Consider the following 13554-nt stretch of genomic DNA (forward strand, 5'->3'; position numbering starts at 1 on the left):
TTGGCTCTAAGAAGCAATTGAAAACCATTAGGCCTACTAATTAAGTTGAGTTAGATAATTTAATATTTATTGACGATTAAATCGAATTTATGATTTTCCCCGAATAGAGGTGGTTTTCACAAATTTTTTTACATTATATAAACATACACGTCGTAGTGATGTATCGTTACATGTGCTGTACTATTTCAATCGACTAGGACGGTGATAGTTTCAACAAAGTATTACATCGCAATGTTTTACTGTGTTTAGTGGTATATTATTTGTAAAACATGAAAGCAATTAATATTTCGTTACTAAATGGATAAAGAATATATTTTAACATTGTTCCTCTTTGCACCCATCCTCTTCCCCATCCCTCAACCCTAATGTTACATACAAAACACAAATTAAGTTTGTTTAAATTTGACTTAAACAATTGGTCTTATTTTGTGACAAGTTTCTCTTTCGGAAGTAATAGAGTGCTAATTTTAGTTGAGTACATAAATCACAGTGTCTATTTATTCGTTCCTGTACACGACATGTATTATTGTCCTGCGGTACGTACATTTGAAATCGCCAGTTTTTTAACGCTGAAATTATTATGTATTCGAGAACCATCTGTGGGCACGACCTAGATGGTACGCGAGCGAAGCGAGCGTGCCATCTAGTCTATAAATAAATTTACGTAAGGGCAAAATTCGGTAAATTGCGCGTTATTTCTAGAATTTTTACTCGATGGTATATAAAGTTGGTTCGTACTTTCGGTACTGATTTTAACCACCTGATGTAACCCTGTTTACTAATTAAATTAAGTTAGATAATTAGTTATTGACGATTAAAACGAATTTAGGTTCAACGATTTGCCCCAAATAGGGGTGTTTTCCGATCGTGGTATACACTGTCTAATGGATGTCCATCTTGAAAAATACCCGCCACAAAAATGCGAGGAGGCTTCGCATTTTCCTATCTCCTCCTACGATAATTGTTTTTAATAGCTGAAAACCGGTTGAACAGCTAGAGTACAGCATCATAATGTTGAAGACAGGCCGATTTTCGTAAAAAAATACTATTTTGATAGATTTAATATACGATTATACAAATGTATTGATTTGCGATGAATGGAACATCCCAATCTCTCAGTCTGCCAGAGTTTGGTTTAACACAAGTAGATTTATGAGCCCTTGGTTTAACACATACGGTAGGTAAATATATGGGCCCTTTGAGAATAAACTTGCAATACTTTTTAAAATATATACAAATAAACTTTATTACTGAGATTGTGGATAGGCTCTACTGTTAGATATATAAACACATTATTATATACAAATAAACTTTATACTGACAGTTCCTTCTCAACGTTTGTATTAATTAATAATTACCAATAATATAAACGTCGCAGTTTTAACAAAGTATTAAATCGCAAATGTTTTACTGTATTTAGAGGTATATTATTTATAGGCCTATAAAACATGAAAAAAATATTTCGTTACTGAGTGGATAAAGAATATATTTAAAAATTGTTCCTCTTTGTACCTATCCGCTTTCCCATCCCTCAACCCTAATGTTACATACAAAACACAAATTGTGTTTCTTTAAATGAGTCCAAATCAAATATTTGGACTCATTTTGTGATAAGTTTCTCCTTCGGAAGTAATTCCCAGGGTGCTAATTTTAGTTGACTACATAAATCATCGTGTCTATTTATTCGTTTCTGTAAACGACAATGTATTATTATAGTCCTGCGGTACGTACATTATTTGAAATCGCCAGTTTTGTTACGCTGAAATTACTGTGTATTCGAGAACCTATACATCGTCAGCGGTCGTGTCTCAGTCGAGCTCCCTTTTTAGGCATGAAAATTCTCTGAACAATCTACAGTTTATAGCCCGGGAATTTTGAACGAGTCCGGTCGACACAGATAGGCACAAGGGCACTCCTTGGGCCTAGTTCAACAAGTGTCTTTCAACTTCGCAATTTTTAAAGCAACAAAAACATTTTTATACCATGTTGTTTGTATAGCTGTCTGTATATTGATGATATTTTATATGCTTTTTCAAGCGGACATTTTACATGCTTTTTAATCTGAAATTTTTGTACGGATTTTAACTGTATTTGTATCGTGTTTTTGTATGAGCTATTTACGGTACTGTATTGAGTCATTTCATAGCCGGTAAGTTTCTCAAGGTGGGTTTTTATTTGGATTTGATTGGTGATTTATCATGGCTACGTTTCGACATACCGGTTTGCCTACGTCATATTTTGAAAATGTATATCCACGCAAACACGGTCACGGAGGAAAAACAAAAACACGGGCAATACGACTTGCTTTTATTATTCTTGTTTTAAGTGGAGATATATCGACTAACCCTGGACCCATAATTTGTGATCCATGACTTGTGGGCTGTGTTCAGGATCTGTAAAATCAAATCAACGAGGTATCTGCTGCGATGGATGCAACTCGTGGTACCACATTAAATGTGCGAATATCTCTGTTAAAGAATACAATCGCCTTGCCAAATCGGATTTGGACTGGCATTGCTACTCATGTATGGTACCTAACTTCAGTGATTCATTATTTGAAGATGACACTATTAATAGATCTGATGTTTCGTACACGGAGTTGTTGAATGCCAATTTGGATAATGAGGATAGGCTGCTCAATGAGTTAGAATTTAAACTTCTTCGTGGTAAGGGTTTGATATTTATTCACCTTAACGTTAGAAGTTTACGTAACAAAATCGATCAAATTCGAGATATTGCAAAAAATACGAACGCATCAGTCATTGCAATAAGTGAGTCGTGGCTCGATGATTCAATCAATGATGCTGAAATAAAAATTGAAAATTTCTCCATAGAAAGGAAAGACAGAAATGGAAAAAGGGGGTGGAGTGTGTTTATATATACGCAATACTATTTCATACTCAGTCAGAAATGATTTGGACAGAGAGGATATTGAATGCAAATGGATTGATATAATTTTGCCGAAGTCGAAAACAATTTTAACCGGTGTTTGCTATCGCCCGCCAAAACAAGGTACATTTTTTAACTGTTTAGAAAACCTGCTTATGACTGTTGGAAACTTCAATGCTCAAGAAAGTATTATTCTTGGAGACTTTAATGTAAATGTTTGACTAACTTCTGTAATATTTTCGGTCTTGAACAACTTATCACTGAACCAACTAGGATCAGTGATAACAATAGCTCAGCAATAGATTTGATCCTTGCCAGTGATCCTTTAAAAATTAAAGCCAGTGGAGTAATTCCTATTGGATTAAGTGATCACTTTTTAACGTTTTGTAGACGAAAACGGACTAATATCATTTCTGGCATACATAGAACAATTGATGTTAGATCAATGAAAAATTACAGTTCTGATTCACTGACTCATATGCTTAATAGTATTGACTGGTCAGATTGTATTAGTTTAACTTGTGTTCAATCTTCAAAGTTTCTGCGTATAATCGATTCAATTGCTCCTAAAAAAAGTTAGGGTCAAAGTAAAAGATCAACCATGGTTTGACTCCGAATTAAGAGATCATATTAGGCAAAGAGACAAAATGTTAATTAGATATCGTAGTACAAAGGATGTGATGCATCTCAAGGGTTTTAGCAAACTCCGAAATAGTGTAAATTATAAAATTAAAAAAGCTAAAGTAAATTTTTATTCTGAACAACTTCAAGAAAATAAATACAAACCAAAACAATTATGGAAAGTTCTTAAAGGTCTTGGAACCTCTAAATCAAATAATAATGACAAGAAACAGGTTAGTCTTGAGATCGATAATGAATATGTTCATGATAAGAAAGAAGTTGCTGAAGAGTTTAATTCGTACTTCACCAACGTTGCTGGAGAGCTAGTAAACAAACTTGACCCTCCTAGTAATACTTATAACTTGGAACATGTCAATGTCTTTTACAGTTGTTAGGAGATACATTTATACTATTATATTATTATTACTTTACCATAGTATTGTACTGTATATATTATATTGGTTGTAGACTAGACCAAAGTTCAGTAACCAGGTTGTTAGTAATTGTACCTATGAGATTGCTCATAACTCAAGTTGTCAGAGACACTTGTTTGATATTCCATATAAGGAAATTGTTACAACAACTTCATACTAAGATGATGATGTCATTTGAATTTCATCTTAAAACCAATTTCATCATCTTTAAGTTATTTGATGAGATCATTATGATCACCCCACATATCCTGCATAAGAATATAAATAGTGGTACATTAACCATATTTAATCAGTCCTAATACGAATACTGACATAGCTAAACTAAATGCTGTTAAAGTCTATTGAAGTATCTAGAAGTCTGTTTGACTGTTTTGAACAACTGAAGTAAAGCTTTATATTAGCCTTGGGCTCATCTATATTTGTAAGTCTTGAATTTCTTTATGTATTTTGATTGTGTGTTACCACCATCTTATACTTTGATAATTATTTTATATTATTAATTAATCTTTATCTTTATAATCATTTTAATTGATTTTGTTATCTTTTGCTTTTCTGTTTGAAGAATAAAACGTAGATTAGAGTATAAAACTTATCCATTGTATTGCCTATCTTCTGTTTGTGCCTTGCATGTAACAGAAAGTGGGGGGTCATCCGGGAAGAACTTTAAATTTAACTTTAACTTAAATCGATAGGTTTATAGTTTTATACCTAGTTAAATTTGTTTTATTTTCAAACATTTGTTTGTGAAATTAGTAACTGTTACAATGGTCTTTGAACCAGAAACATTTTTTGCCGACCCTACCCAAGAGGTATTTAATAGTTTGAAAAAAGATGATTTGCTTAAACTAGCTATGCACCTAGGTCTAAAGGACGTTGAATCCTCTATGCGAAAGAATGATATTAAGAGTCGTTTATTAACTTATTTGGTTGAGGAAGACATTTTTGATAGTAGTGTTATGTCTTCCCAAGTTGATTCAAGCATTGATGCTAAATTAAGAGAAATTGAATTACAAAATATGAAAGAAATTGAAATTCGAAGAATGGAATTGGAATTCGAAAGAGAGGAAAGATATTTTAAATTAAAATTACGCGAATTAGAGCTAGCTAGTGGGATTAGTCAACCTATTTCCAATCCAAAATTTGATGTAACTAAACATATTAGACTAGTGCCACCTTTTCAGGAGAAGGAAGTAGATAAATTCTTTTTACATTTCGAGAAAATTGCCGAAAATCTTAAATGGCCTAAAGAACACTGGACCTTGCTTTTACAAAGTGTACTAACTGGTAAAGCTAGAGAAATTTATACTGATTTATCAATTGAGCAAAGTTCATCATATGATGTAGTTAAAGAACTCATCTTAAAGGGGTATGAATTAGTCCCAGAGGCCTATAGGCAACAATTCCGAAATAAACAACGGCAAACTAACCAAACACACCTTGAATTAGCACAAACCAAAGAACGGTTATTTGATCGTTGGTGTGCATCTAAGCAAACAAATAAAGATTATGATAGGCTTAGACAACTAATTTTGATAGAAGAGTTTAAATCATGTATTACTCCTGATGTGAGGACTTATCTAGATGAGCAAAAAGCTGAGACCTTAAGTCAAGCTGCTCGACTGGCTGATGACTATGCCTTAACGCATAAACAAGCATTCATTCAAAAGCCCCAGTCACAGTCAGTCATGTCTTCTGGAAACAAAGTCCAGCCTAATACTAGTTCTCAAAGTGATACTACTTCTACTCCGCCTAAACCAACCTACACTCCTAACAAATCTGACCAACAATTTCCATCTCCAAGTACTATTTGCAATTATTGCAAAAAGCCAGGGCACATTATGTCCGAATGTTTTGCCTTAAAACGGAAGGAAGGAAAAACTAAACCTTCTGGGTTGGTCTTGGTTAAGAAACAGAAAAATGAAAATTTAAAAAATTTGGTATCGGACTCTGTTCTTGATGGGTACTCTCCTTTCATGTCCGATGGTTTTGTGTCCTTAATTGGAGATGATCTAAACCTCAAGCCAGTTAGGATCCTTAGGGATACAGGTGCTTCTCAATCCTTGCTTTTAGAAGGTATTTTGCCTTTGTCTGATAGATCCTCTACTTGGGAAGATGTCTTGTTGCAAGGGATTGAATTAGGGTATTTTAACGTACCATTGCACAATATTGTTATTAAGTCCGATTTTATAAACGGACCTGTAGTAGTTGGGGTTCTAAAGGAACTTCCATTTATGGGCGTCACCTTTGTTTTAGGGAATGATTTAGCTGGGGCTATGGTTAAAGTGGACGAAACCACCCCAGATCCTAGTATGTTCCCTGTGTGTGCTATTACGCATTCTATTAGCCAGCAAATTGATGAGGTTATTTTAGGGGATACATTCCTTGCCTCTGAGTTTAATTCTCCCTCTGACGATACTTTGTTTACTGGCATTATGCCTCGTGTATCTTTGACTAAGGAGAAATTGATTGCTGAGCAGGTTGACGACTCTAATATTTATAAAAATGTCATATCAGAAGATAACTTGACTTCTGCTATATGCACTATTTCTGAAGATAACTTGACTTCTGTTTTATGCGCAAATTCTGAAGATAACTTGACTTCTGTTCTAAGCGCTACTGAACTAATTTCTATCACCCCTGCCACTAAGGTAGAGAGTGACTTAAACTTAAATGTCCAAAATAATAATGGTGGTAACTATGATCTTAATGCTGAGAGTTGTTTGAGACTTCAACATTCTGAGGTCCTTGCTAATTTGGATGCTAAGTTTGTTCATTTAACAGATGCTGAAAGGACAGAACTAACAAAATTGGTGCTCGGACATCACAGTTCATTTCCCGATGTACCTGTACAAATCAATAATGATGATGATGCTAAGCTGCTTAAAGAACATCCTTATCATCTTAAAATAATACAGCAGAACTATCTAAAACAAGATATGTATATGCTCCAAACCGAACCAAGTTTTAGTCAGTGGAGTTCACCATGTGTGCTGGTTTTAAAGCCTGATGGTTCTTACCGATTATGTACAGACTTTCGAAAGGTGAATGTAGTTCCCAAGGCGGATTCATACCCATTAACACGCATTAATGATTGTCTTCACAAATTGGGCAAATTTGATCTACTCAAAGGATATTGGCAAGTTTCTCTCATCGAACGTGTGAAGGAGATATCAGCCTTTGTCACCAATGACGGACTCTACCAATACAAGCAAATGCCGTTGGGAATGCGGAATGCACCAGCCACGTTTCAACGCCTCCTGAATAGTGTGATTGCAGACGGACTCTACCAATACAAGCAAATGCCGTTGGGAATGCGGAATGCACCAGCCACGTTTCAACGCCTCCTGAATAGTGTGATTGCAGACATCAATGGCTGCGAGGGCTACATAGATGATGTTATTGTCTACAGTGATACTTAGCAAGATCATGTTGAGAACATTTTTCAAGGAACTTTACAAAATAAACAATTAACAAAATGTGAATTCAGCAGAGGAAATGTGAACTTGATATTATAATGTTGTACACAAGTGTTTTTAAAGAATAAAATATTGTTCTGTGATTTTATATACAATTACTACATATTACTGTAATGTATTAAAAAGTTTGTATCCAAACTTTTTCTTTAAGGAGGGGTGTGTTAGGAGATACATTTATACTATTATATTATTATTACTTTACCATAGTATTGTACTGTATATATTATATTGGTTGTAGACTAGACCAAAGTTCAGTAACCAGGTTGTTAGTAATTGTACCTATGAGATTGCTCATAACTCAAGTTGTCAGAGACACTTGTTTGATATTCCATATAAGGAAATTGTTACAACAACTTCATACTAAGATGATGATGTCATTTGAATTTCATCTTAAAACCAATTTCATCATCTTTAAGTTATTTGATGAGATCATTATGATCACCCCACATATCCTGCATAAGAATATAAATAGTGGTACATTAACCATATTTAATCAGTCCTAATACGAATACTGACATAGCTAAACTAAATGCTGTTAAAGTCTATTGAAGTATCTAGAAGTCTGTTTGACTGTTTTGAACAACTGAAGTAAAGCTTTATATTAGCCTTGGGCTCAGCTATATTTGTAAGTCTTGAATTTCTTTATGTATTTTGATTGTGTGTTACCACCATCTTATACTTTGATAATTATTTTATATTATTAATTAATCTTTATCTTTATAATCATTTTAATTGATTTTGTTATCTTTTGCTTTTCTGTTTGAAGAATAAAACGTAGATTAGAGTATAAAACTTATCCATTGTATTGCCTATCTTCTGTTTGTGCCTTGCATGTAACACAGTAGCAAAGGTGTCTTTCCTAATGATTTTTCTTTCATAGAATTATCTGAAGAAAATGTTCTTAAAGCTTTGACACAATTATCGACGAGTAAAGCTACCGGAATAGATACTTTACCAGCCAAATTCTTCAAAGATGGGGCTTCTGCAATTGCAAAACCATTAACACATATTATTAAGTTGTCCTTCACATCAGGTATTGTACCCAAAGAATGGAAAGTAGCGAGAGTCATACCAATTCACAAGAAGGGTAGTAAAACGGTGGTTGGTAACTATCGTCCGGCGTCTATACTCTCGGCTTTTTCTAAAGTTGTTGAAAGACTAGTACATGACCAATTGATGGAATACCTTAATACTAAATCACTTATCTATGATTTCCAATGTGGGTTCCGAGCAAATTTTTCGACAGATCTTTGTTTAATTCACCTAACTGACCATATTAAAAAGAATTGGGATAAAGGTAATTTAACTGGTATGATTGTCTTAGACCTACAAAAGGCTTTCGATACTGTAGACCATCAGATTTTACTAGGCAAAATGAGAGCATTAGGATTGTCCCAAACAGCAATAGTTTGGTTTAAATCATATTTAATAGATAGATGGCAGGTAGTTGATAATTGTGGTACTCTTTCAACGTGGTAAAAAATAACATGTGGGGTCCCTCAGGGGTCAATATTGGGCCCACTATTGTTCTTAATGTATGTGAATGATAGGGAATCTGCATTGAGTAGTAAACTGCTCCTTTATGCCGATGATTCTGCAATAGTTGTATCTGATAAAAGTGTCGCCAATATACAAAATATATTGTCAAAAGAATTAAAATCTATTAATTCTTGGTTATTAGATAATAGATTGTCATTGCATCTAGGCAAATTAAAACGTATTCAATTCTATTTGGATCTAACCGTAAACTCAGAAATCAACAAGAATTAAAAGTTACATGTAATGATCATATAATCACAAACAAACCGACAGTAAGTTATCTAGGACCTGAACTCGATAACAATCTAACTGGAGATTATATAGGTAAATCAGTTATAAAGAAAGTAAACTCAAGGGTAAAATTCTTATATAGAAATAGAAAGTACTTAACTTTAAGAGATCTTAAGTTACTAGCAAATAGTTTGGTGTTATGCCTTTATGATTATGCTTGTAGCGTGTGGTACTCTGGATTAAAAAAAACATTAAAAGTTAAATTGCAAACTGCACAAAATAAGACAGTCAGATGTATTCTTGGTCTGGAACCAAGGGATCACATTGGGGCTAATGAATTAAACAAACTGAATTGGCTCCCACTAGATTTAAGAGTTAAACAGATAAAACTTTGTCACATGTATCGTATTATTAATGGATTAAGCCCTACGTTTATGAATGATGGTATTAGTAGAGCAAATGTAATTCACCAGTACAATACTAGATTTGCAACTCAATCAATTTATAGACCATATATAGGTAACCACTCCCAAACAACCTTTGTTAACACGGCAATAACGTCATGGAATCACCTGCCAAAATTGATACAGTGTTCAGAAACCATCAATCAATTCAAAAGAAATATCAGGAAACATCTCAAAGAGGTTATGCTTGAAAGATTATAATTTATATTTATATTGTTACTACATGTGTTATTGTTTATTGTAAATGTTTATTCTTATGGTGTTTAAATAAGTTAGACCTTTGGTTACTTTTTTGTGTTACCCTGAATTCATTCTTTGTTTTTATATGTTGTGTTTTTGTGAATTCGAATAAAGAAACTAAACTAAAACTAAACTAGATGGTACGCGAGCGAAGCGAGCGTACCATCTAGTTAACCAAATTAGTATCAAAATATATATATATATACTTATATATTTAGGCGTATCGGTATGTTTTTATTTATTACTGTAAGGTTATTACAAAAGTGTCAATAAAAATGATAAAAAACCTGTGTCTGACCATGATGAATCAACTTACCCCGTCGATGGGGTAAGTTGCAACTTGACATGATGTTTTAATTAAAATTAATTATTGATACATTACCGAGTGATGATTCATTATTTGTATTGGGCACATCGTGAATCTTCTAATTGTAACCCTGTGTTAGTATTCTCGGATTGTTTTTTAGGGTGGGTTACAATACTATTAGAAGGTTAGGCTTACTATTAGAGAGTGGGTTTCTATTACTAATCTTAAATTAGGCACCTGAAAATAGTAACCCACTCCAACTATTCCGGTCAGCAACTCATAGCAAAATAATAAAACAGTACGAATAAACAAATTTGTTTGAACTCTGACTTTATTTTATAAACTCAAAATCACTCAATCCTCCCCCAATCCCGATCAACATGCATTTCTCCTTATTTTCAAAATACGGCTGCATCATAAACGACCAGTGTTCATAATGTGACTCTGAATTTTAACACCATGGGTTACTATTAGAGTAGTAGGTTATTTTTATAGATTGACTTATAAGGTGGGTTACAATTAGAAATGGGGGGGGGGGGGGTTACTATTAGAGTGTTGGTTACTAATAGAAGATCCACGGTATGTGCAGTATACATTGATCTATGAGAGATGCACATATCATTCCCACCAGGTGCGCCGTTGGTGAAGATAATGCATCTTCTTTCTTTATTAGGCCCTAGTTGTATTTTTTTTTTTATAACAATTATATTGTAGACTCTTTATAATAAAAATATTTTTGGAGTGGACATGTATGTTATGGCCATCTGAATATCAATGAGTGTGCTTTTTAATTTAAAATTAAATTATAATAATAGACGGTACTCGTGATGTCATGGTCGATGGATTTTACTACTGCCTATAGCCGGCCCCAAAGGTGAAATATTTATCAAAGCTCGAAATTAGCTGGTAAGTAACCAACCACCCTATATCCATTGAAAACATTACGCCAGTCCTATAATATAAAATGTTTACTTTACCTTTCTGCCCAATTGACGAAATGTAGTATTGAGAAGGCTGCCAGCAGGTATAAACATCTTGTAGCTTACTTATGAGTGACTTCGGCAGCAATGACCGGTAACCGAACTAGACTGTTTACTAAAACTATTGGGATGAGCCGATCACAATGTGGAATTTTACAATTCACTGAACCATCCGATTTCTCAGGTGATGGTACTTTAAACAACTATAGTTATTGTAGTTGTAGGTTGACTACTTGATTCAAGAGATCATTCTTTTATAAATGCTTACAATGCTGTAAGAAATTTGATTTTTTGGTATGTTTACACCAACCACCTTGCATTGCAAAACCATTGTAATTTTCCCAATTAATGAATGCGATGAATATGAATTTGAGTAAAAGTTTAAGACCGACGAATCTATTTCAGACTAGTAGGCGCGCCTAAAGTAGTGGTCGTATTGTCCTATCATGGCAGGAAGAAAACTTCTAATTCTTGGGCACATTGATCTTTTAAACCATTTTAACAGTTTTTATTTTGACTAGCATCTCGCCCTGGTAAAATATTTGATCCGCGCAAATTCAATGCGCATAGCAATAAGCAACACTTTCACTTCAGTCACTCAATAACATTTAAAAAGATAGAAAATACATACAAATTAAAATTAAATGGTACGATTTATTGATTTGTTTAAAAAACAAGGCCATACATGGCTGCAGTCGCGTACTCAAATTTGAGTTAGTGTTTACCGACCGACCGACATAGTGAGCTGTAGAAAAAAATACAAAAATGGGAATTTAGATTAACTACTTAAACCAACATCAAGTTACAACTAATACAAAAAGGACTATAATATAGTGCAGAAAAATATACATATAAAATAGATTTTAAAAAATAATAATAAACAAAATAATAAAAATAATAATAAGATATTAATTAATAAATATAAATAACAAAATGAAATATACAAAATATACACCAATGTGGAATCCACAACAATGGAGAATAAATACTATTTTTTTTAAGGAGAAATTTTATATATTATTTTCTTTCAAATTAAACGAATTAAATCTCAAATCTACATAACACAGATCACGAACAATAGACTCTTCGAGGCCCTTGGTATGAACCACTGACAATGCTGTAGTTACCAATAAGCTATTACAAGTGGCATCTGTTGTGATAGTCTTTTGTTATTAGAATTTATTTCAGAACGGCCTTGGTAAAGTCAGTTTATCTGCTCTAATAATGGTAGCGATCTAGATTATTAGCATAGAGTAAAGTAACAGTTAAAAGGCATGTATTGTGATGTTTTAACAAAAGGCAAATCCTCCTTGCTGTGTGACCTGTGTTAAGTGTTCCAGTCCTGATGTGTTGTTTTACTGATTATAAATATGGTTGTGTGCTACTGGTGAAATTATGGTATAAGCAATTCATTAATGAAAAATACACATGTTTGATATTCTATTCAACATTGCTAATTTGTATTCATTTATGTATAAAACTAAAGTGTTTCTTTATATTATAAACTTGTATCATAATTTTAATTACTTAAATTACTTACTTAATTACTTACTTAAAAATAATTATCATTTAGTATATGTATGAATTTCATTGGGGAAATTTAAAGTTAAATGTAAACTTATATCCAGTATTGGATCCTATAGTTTTAAAGTAATTTTACTGAACAGCGTTAAATTGTATTAGGATTTCCCATGAAATACCGGTAGGCCTATATAATTATAAGTTTTGTTTTCATTGTTGCTCATTTAATGAATGGGAACAAATGTTGAGTGCAATCCAGCTTATAGTTCCGTGCACTTTATTTTTATATCTCAATCAATGATCGATGTGGTTTAATTACTAATTTTTTCTTTAGTATTAATATCATTGGTATATGATTATTGATTTAAATTTGTTAATATATTATATCTTTAAAAATATTATTTGGTTATTATAATCATCATTATTATCAATCGCATATTATTTTATTATCAATATCAGTGTTTAGGAATAACGTTATACCAGGGAAGAGTGAAGTAACTCTTTAGCAAAATCAAAAATGTCTGGTATAGAGTATTCGTTGCTGGCTAATGGTTTTAGCTTCTCATCTAACCATTGTGCTAATTTAAAATTCTAAGTGCCAGTGGCTGAGAGTATTGGCCTAATAGATAGATTTTCTTTGTGCGTCTTGGGAAGACCATAAAGAGGGGCTAACCTCGAGCCTTGTGGTGTTAATGTAGATGCTACTTCCTTCGGTAGTATATTACGAACAATATTAGATAGTTGCTTCTCCTTTTCTAAGAGAGGATGGAAATGCTTAATTGGTCTACCTCTAGACTTAGGTTGTGTCTTACTTACGGGTATAAACTTAGATGTGTTGTTTATAGACGATTT

At 33.1% G+C, this 13554-nt stretch overlaps 1 protein-coding gene across 1 annotated transcript in view; it reads right to left on the reverse strand.

Annotated features, from left to right (window-relative positions):
* Positions 1-11304, reverse strand: part of LOC140049964 (glycine amidinotransferase, mitochondrial-like) — a 29136-nt gene extending 17832 nt beyond the window's left edge. The window contains exon 1 of the mRNA XM_072094920.1: positions 11179-11304. Coding sequence (XP_071951021.1) covers positions 11179-11235 — 57 coding nt within the window. The 5' untranslated portion in view covers positions 11236-11304. The remainder of the gene's footprint in view (positions 1-11178) is intronic.
* Positions 11305-13554: the final 2250 nt, after the last annotated feature.

Source organism: Antedon mediterranea, chromosome 5 (assembly GCF_964355755.1).
Source record: "Antedon mediterranea chromosome 5, ecAntMedi1.1, whole genome shotgun sequence".
Classification (NCBI taxonomy): domain Eukaryota; kingdom Metazoa; phylum Echinodermata; class Crinoidea; order Comatulida; family Antedonidae; genus Antedon; species Antedon mediterranea.